Raw genomic sequence first — 6713 nt, 5'->3', positions numbered from 1 at the left:
GTCATGGCACAGATTTATGGAGGTTGGGATGAGATATACAATGAGTTGCTGTGATGGATACTAGGTGTGCAGATGACGATGCCGGGTAGTGTTGCAGTGTTGATGAGGACGAGTCCTGTGCAAGTTGGTGGGAAAGTCGATCAGTCCCATGCATATTTCCACCGCTTTTTTTGGACATTCCTATCGTGTATTGAGGCCTTCCGACATTGCAAGCCATTGGTAAGTATTGATGGGACCCACTTGCATGGCAAATACGGGAGTACATTGCTCGTTTCAATTGTTCAGGATGGAAACTCCAACATCCTTCCTGTTGCATTTGCACTTGTGGAAGGTGAAAATGTAGAGTCTTGGTCATTCTTTCTATCCTACCTAAGTCAGCATGTCACTCTGCAGTCAGGTATTCTAGTGATATCGGATCAGCACAACGGGATCAAGGTCGCACTAGAGGCTTCCGATGGAGGTTGGCTACCACCCGCTGCTTACATATGGCAGCCACCGAATTTGAAGTCGAGTACCGAACTTGTCGCTAAATACCTGAGTCCCCAAAAGCATCATGATATAGGCCCAGTAATACCTTCTAACAGTGGCGTCGTCCGCGCCATCAGAAAGCTCTCCGAATGTGTCCTGCATCCAACTGCATCTCACCGTAAACTTGTCGATGCAGTTCGCAGGAGGGAAAACACCCAGTAGCTCCTCAAACCACACCCAAGTTGGGCAACCACCCTCGATGTATCACTCAAACTCCGTCAGGCATCCATTGACATAATGTCCATCGATCGACAGCCCTAACTAGTACGCCATGTCCTACAGTGTAATCGTGCACTCTTCGAACGACATATGAAACGTGTGCGTCTCCGGACGCCATCGCTCCACGAATGCATTCACGAACGGCTTATCCAACCTAAACCAAATCTCATTCAGCCTTGTAAGATGGTATAAATCGGTCATCTGCAAGTATAAAATGATCCTCTCCTCCAAGCACATACCCTGCTACCGTCTCATGCTCGTGATACATCGGTAGAGCTGCATAAACTAGATAATAAAGTGTCTCTTAGGACCACATCAAAATATATTTCTATAACAATATCAACTAATACATCTGTTAATTGAAAGAATACCATAAACGCAACCAAATAATATTATCGGTTCAAAGACAAAATAAAACCATATATTCATCAAACTAGGCCTAATAAAAATAAGTTTAATATTAATAAAAATTTGACTTAATGTAGATGTCACATGAATTCTAAATAAAACAGCAAGTCACTACCTATACTTTCTTTAATAACAACCCAAATCACAACATAGATTCCATCACTGTTCTTACTCTAACTAAGTTTCACTACTAATTATCTTCACTATCCATACTCTTTTACGCATTTGTAATCACTATTCGAATTAGAAGTTGCTCCGTCAAATCTCTAGTAACCAATAAGTTACTAATCTAACAACTCTATCTAGTTAAACAATTGTAAACAATGACTAGCGTAAAAAGAGAAAAAAATAAAATATTTAATCCTATTTTTGAACAAAAAAATGTATGCACTAACTTTTTTATTGATGACACCAGCAATATGAGCAATTCAGTCCAAACGATAAAGATGGTCTGGGTTATCTCCATCAGCAGAGTATTCGAATGTTGAAGTCTTTGGGCTGAGGTTTCTTTGAGATTTATGGCCCGTTTGGGAAGCTTCAAAAGTAACTTTTTTTAACTTTTGACTTATGAAAAATAGTAGTATTAATGTCTGGTGTAATTTTCAAAACCAAATTGCAGCTTTCTAAGAAGCTATTTAGGAGTTTACAGAGAAGTTAAAAAAATTATTTCTTTCCTAATACTATTACTTTTTACCATATTTTTATAAAATAAACATTTTTAGAACTAAAAATCCAAATACAAAATAACTTATTTATAAACTACTTTTAATATAGTCATTTATTGTTTAAGCTATTTTTTCAAATGGAACTTAATTAAGTTGTTTATCCAAATTGGACCTTGGTGGAGTAGGATTTTTGAATTGTAGTTTGAATGAGCTCAATTCGAATTCTATTTATAGAAAAATTGTTAGCAAATCAAATGAGTCTCGTTCGAATTACCATGGGCGCACATTGGATGTAATTCGAAGCAGTCCAATGCCAATTACAATGTGTAGCAAATTATGGGTAAATCGAAACAGGTTGTTTCGAATTATTGTGAGCTTCACGTGCATGGATAAATCGATATATGGTGTTTCGATTTACTAGGATACAACACATGCATGCATAAATCGACTTAATCATCTTCGATTTGCATGTTTCTTAGTATTTCGACTTAGGCTTCTTCGATTTATTATGCAAGTTGCTAAATCGAATTAAGCTCATTCGATTTATAGAGAGACGTGCTAATAGAAAATTCATGTAACGTTTTCAGGTTTAGGTGAATTGTGCAATTTTGGGTTGAATTTGGTTTATTTATGTATTTTATTCTTAAAAATATTATATTAGTGGTTGACTTTAATGATTAATTTTAGTATACACATAACATAACCCTAAAATTTTTCATAATCCATCACTTATATTTTTAATTAAATTTCTTAGTCCGAAATTCCTAGAGTGAGGATTAAGGGTGAGATATTTTGCTCGCATGTAATCATCCAAATTTTCTGCCATATAGGTGTGAATTGTGAAATATTCCCTTATTTAAGGTGAAGAATATTGAATTCATGTTTCTCATGAAATATTATTTTATGAAAAAATTTTCAGATTATTAAAGTCAAAAATTTACTTAAATTCTATTTAGAGACGAACTGTAAAACTACTATAAGTTAAGCGGAGAGTTTAATAACTTTAGCCATAAGGATCTCTCAAAATAAGTGATTCTGTTTTAAATTATTGTGAAAATATAATTAAAGTAAATAAATAAGAATAGAAATTTATATATAAAAATATTGAAAAGTTGTATATTGATAATATTCTAATAATATAATATTTGATAAATTATGAAACAATTTAACTATACATCTAAATATTTTTGTATTAAAGTTCAATTAAATAGATTTAAATTCAACAAAAATTATTTTATTATATCAGCGGATACACACACGCGTTTTAATAACGCTTATTCGTTTTTGTATTCGCATGCTTTCTTCTACACGTTCTTCCTTTTTCTTCTTCTCTTTCTTCCTTCTTCGTCTTCGAATTCCTTCTTTTTATTCTTCGCGTTCTTTCTTCTTCTTCTCCTTCCTCCTTCTTCTTAGTATGTTTTCTCTCAATCATCATTCTTTTATTGTTGCTGTTGTTGCTGCATTTTTTCTTTCCCTTCTTTTAATTGAGGTTCATTTGAATCTAGAAATGAATTCGATGTGTTTTTGTTGATGATTGAGATTCATTTTTTAGTTTCATTGAGGTTCATTTGGATCAAAAAATAAATTAGCTGTGTTTTTATTGATGATGGAGTCTTTCTGACTGCTTGTTCAAAACTGAACTAATTTCGGTTCATTTGTGTGTTAATTGAGGTTCAGTTGATGCTGCTGCTAAATTTTGACCAAAATTTTTATTTCTTAAGTCATTTCAATTTATTTATTAGTTTATTTGAAATTCATTTAGATCCAAAAATGAATTCAATATATTTTTGTTAATGATTAAATCTTTTTTACTGTCCGTTCAAAACTAAACTAATTGAATGGAATGTAGTGGAATCTAATGCCATTGAATAAAGTGATAATGAATAATTTCATTCTTCTTTGTTAACAAATTTGGTCAATACTTATTAACAGCAGCAAGTGAACCTCAATTAGCACACAAATGAACTGAACTTAGTTCAAATGAACTGAAATTAGTTCAAATTTGAACAAACAGTTAAAAAAATTCAATCATTAACAAAACACATCGAATTCATTTTTGAATCCACATGAACTTTAATTAAACTAAGAAATAAACCGAAATTACTTAAAGAATAAAAAATTTGGTCAATACTTATCAACAGTATCAAGTGAACCTCAATTAACACACAAATGAACTGAAATAAATTAAGAAATGAATCAAAATTATTTAATGATGACATCAGAAAAAATCAGAACTAATAAAGATGTTAGTAAAATGTTAGTATTATTGGTGATGACAATAACAAAAAAAAAAAAGAAAAAAAGATGCAACATTGGAAAGGAAGAAAGTCTGCATGTGAGAATTTGGAAGAACAAGAACCTACGTGCGCGAATTTATAAGAGAAAGAAAAAGAAAGAGAAGGAGAAAGAGAAGAAAAAAATAGAGAAGAAGAAGAAAATGGAAAAAGAAAAAAAAGCGTAATTTAAAAATTTGTTATAACAATTTAATTAGACTTAAGTAATTTGTTATAACAATTTAATTAGACTTAAGTATTTTGGTTGAATGTAAAATTTTATTATTAAATAAAATAACGTATTATTTACCTAATTCAATTCCTAACGAGTGAAAATACGTTATAAAAATTTATGTGCCATGACTTGATAATATTACATTCTTCATTATATATAATATAATAATACTCCATATTCCATTATGGATGTTAATACTCCCTATTCATAATATAACATCCACATTGATAATCATTTGATAACACATTTATTTTTTGTTGATATGATAAAAAGGGGAAAAAAGGACTAATATTATCAAACCAATTTTGTTAAGTAAACAAATTTGTTCATTGACACATTATGATTAAAAGTTAAAACACACAGGAGGTAATCTCCAAAATCAAACTAATAGTACCAATAGTCACCAAAAAAAAAAAAACTAATAGTACCAATCAGTGTACTAAAACTTGTAACTTAAGATTAACCCAAGCAAGTTAAATGAAGATTACATTTCTATTTCTATTCAATAGAAACTCAACAATACTCAAATTTCAAAGATGTAAAAAAATAAAACAAAAAATTCATCTCAACGAAGCAAAATTGTAAATAAGCAGAATGTAATTTTATTCTCTAATCTGATTGCCATAATCTTTTGTACAAAAAAGAAAAAAACTTAACAAAAAATGTAAGTTCTAATCTCTAAGAAGTAGATCCAGAGAGTGATCATGTCCAATGCTTCTATCACATAAGGATCCAAAGTTACAACATTAACACAGATACAGCAACATTAACAACAATCTCTTCATTGTATCTATCCTCATACATAACACACATGGTTATGCCAATTTCTAACAACATCATAATATATATCAATAATATTAATTAATCTAAACAAAGTGGAAATCTTTTTTTCCTTTTGTTTTTACCCAATTTTTTAGTACCTCAACAAAGTAAAATTGTAATTTTTTTTAAAAAGGGAAAACTAAAAATACATGATTTTGCCCCAATTTCCCCAGAAACCATTTTCCCGAGAAAATTAAGAGAAAATCCACACGAGATTATGCACCGGAAACCGAACCTCGTTGTCAAATCTCTCATCCCATATCAGAGGCACAAGGCGGTGGCGCGAATCTCCTCGTCGGTGAAACCGACGTCGTCTTCCTCCGGCGGCGGAAGGTTTAGATCGAAAGTTAGGGTTTTCCGGAACGAATCCTCGTCGTCGATGGTTGATGACGAATCGCAATCACTGTGGCAATCGTCGACCGGAACTACAACCGGCTTCTCCGGTTTCCTCCGGCGACGATCAACCGCTGGAAGCGCCGCCGTTGACGAAACCCTAGGTCCGCTGAACGATTCAACCGTGCTGCTCATGCCGCTGCTCGTTGGCCGGTTCACCTGAACCGGTTCGTACTTTCCGAACCCGTGAACCGGATCATCGTAACCGTGAATCGGAATCTGAGAGTGTGAGATTCCGATTTCGGCGTTGGGGAACGGAAAATTTGTCTTTGCTTTTGGTCCACGGAAGGATCGGGCGGCAGCGTCGTATGCTCTGGCGGCGTCCTCGGCGGAATCGAATGTTCCAAGCCACACGCGCGCCTTCTTCCATGGATCCCTTATCTCCGCCGCGAATCTTCCCCACGGTCGCTTCCTCACTCCGCGAAACCGCGTTTCTCCGACGTTGTTTCTTGAATCGGCGTTTGGATGCGTCGGATCTGCTGCTACGGCTGCGGCGGCGACGGCGACGGCATCTCTACCTCGACGCATCGATGATGATGGGGAAGATGAAGATAATGATGACGATGATGAAGTTGGTGGTGGTGATGAAAGAAAAGACGAAGAAAAGAAGGAGAAGAAAAATTAGGGTTAAAGTTTGAGTCTTTTTTGGGAATAGGAGAGACCCAAAAACACCAGCCACCACCTTCTTCAATGGGCAATTTCTTAATCTTGCTTCTTCTCCATCTCTCTTTTTCTCTCTCTCTCTCTCTCTCTCTCTCTCTCTCTCAATCTCTCTCTTTCACAATTTTTTTCTTTTTTGTTATTTTCGTGTTCCCATGTGGTGTTGCCTAATTCGCTGCGATAGATTATAGTGATTTGAATTGACAAATTTGTCCTTACTTTTCACATAAGTACATGGAATGATGAGGGACAAGAGAGGAATTCGCTACTTTATTTTATGTGTATAGCATGGTGGTTGATGGAAATTGGGAATGGAGATAGGTTTAATAATGTGATAATAAAGAAAAGAGTATATTTTTAAATAAGTTCTTGGACAATATTGTATCAGATATTTTTTATTTTTAAAAAATTTTATTAAGTTGAAATTTTTAAATTTTATAAAAATAAGATATATATATATATATATTTTTGTGTTATAATTTGAGAATTTATTTGTTTAAATAAAACTAA

General features: G+C 33.7%; 2 protein-coding genes across 2 annotated transcripts; one reads left to right on the top strand and one right to left on the bottom strand.

Annotated features, from left to right (window-relative positions):
• Window positions 1-4907: 4907 nt before the first annotated feature.
• On the bottom strand, window positions 4908-6357 carry LOC107496881 (ethylene-responsive transcription factor 3). Its single transcript, XM_016118204.3, has one exon. The coding sequence runs from the start codon at window positions 6069-6071 to the stop codon at window positions 5412-5414; it is 660 nt and encodes a 219-aa protein (XP_015973690.1). The 5' UTR covers window positions 6072-6357; the 3' UTR covers window positions 4908-5411.
• On the top strand, window positions 6208-6301 carry LOC107496882 (ubiquitin carboxyl-terminal hydrolase 8; the record flags this gene model as incomplete). Its single annotated transcript, XM_016118205.1, is given in 1 exon segment — window positions 6208-6301. A coding segment is annotated over 1 exon segment (68 nt), but the record flags the coding sequence as incomplete, so codon positions are not given.
• Window positions 6358-6713: the final 356 nt, after the last annotated feature.

The sequence above is a fragment of the Arachis duranensis genome, chromosome 7 (genome assembly GCF_000817695.3).
Source record: "Arachis duranensis cultivar V14167 chromosome 7, aradu.V14167.gnm2.J7QH, whole genome shotgun sequence".
NCBI classification, from domain to species: domain Eukaryota; kingdom Viridiplantae; phylum Streptophyta; class Magnoliopsida; order Fabales; family Fabaceae; genus Arachis; species Arachis duranensis.
The sequence above is the reverse complement of the archived record's forward strand: the minus strand, read 5'-3'. Positions and strand labels throughout refer to the sequence as shown.

Bases quoted from the DNA above. Each gene is read 5' to 3' on its own strand.
- LOC107496881 (XM_016118204.3), bottom strand. From the start codon at position 6,071: ATGCGTCGAGGTAGAGATGCCGTCGCCGTCGCCGCCGCAGCCGTAGCA.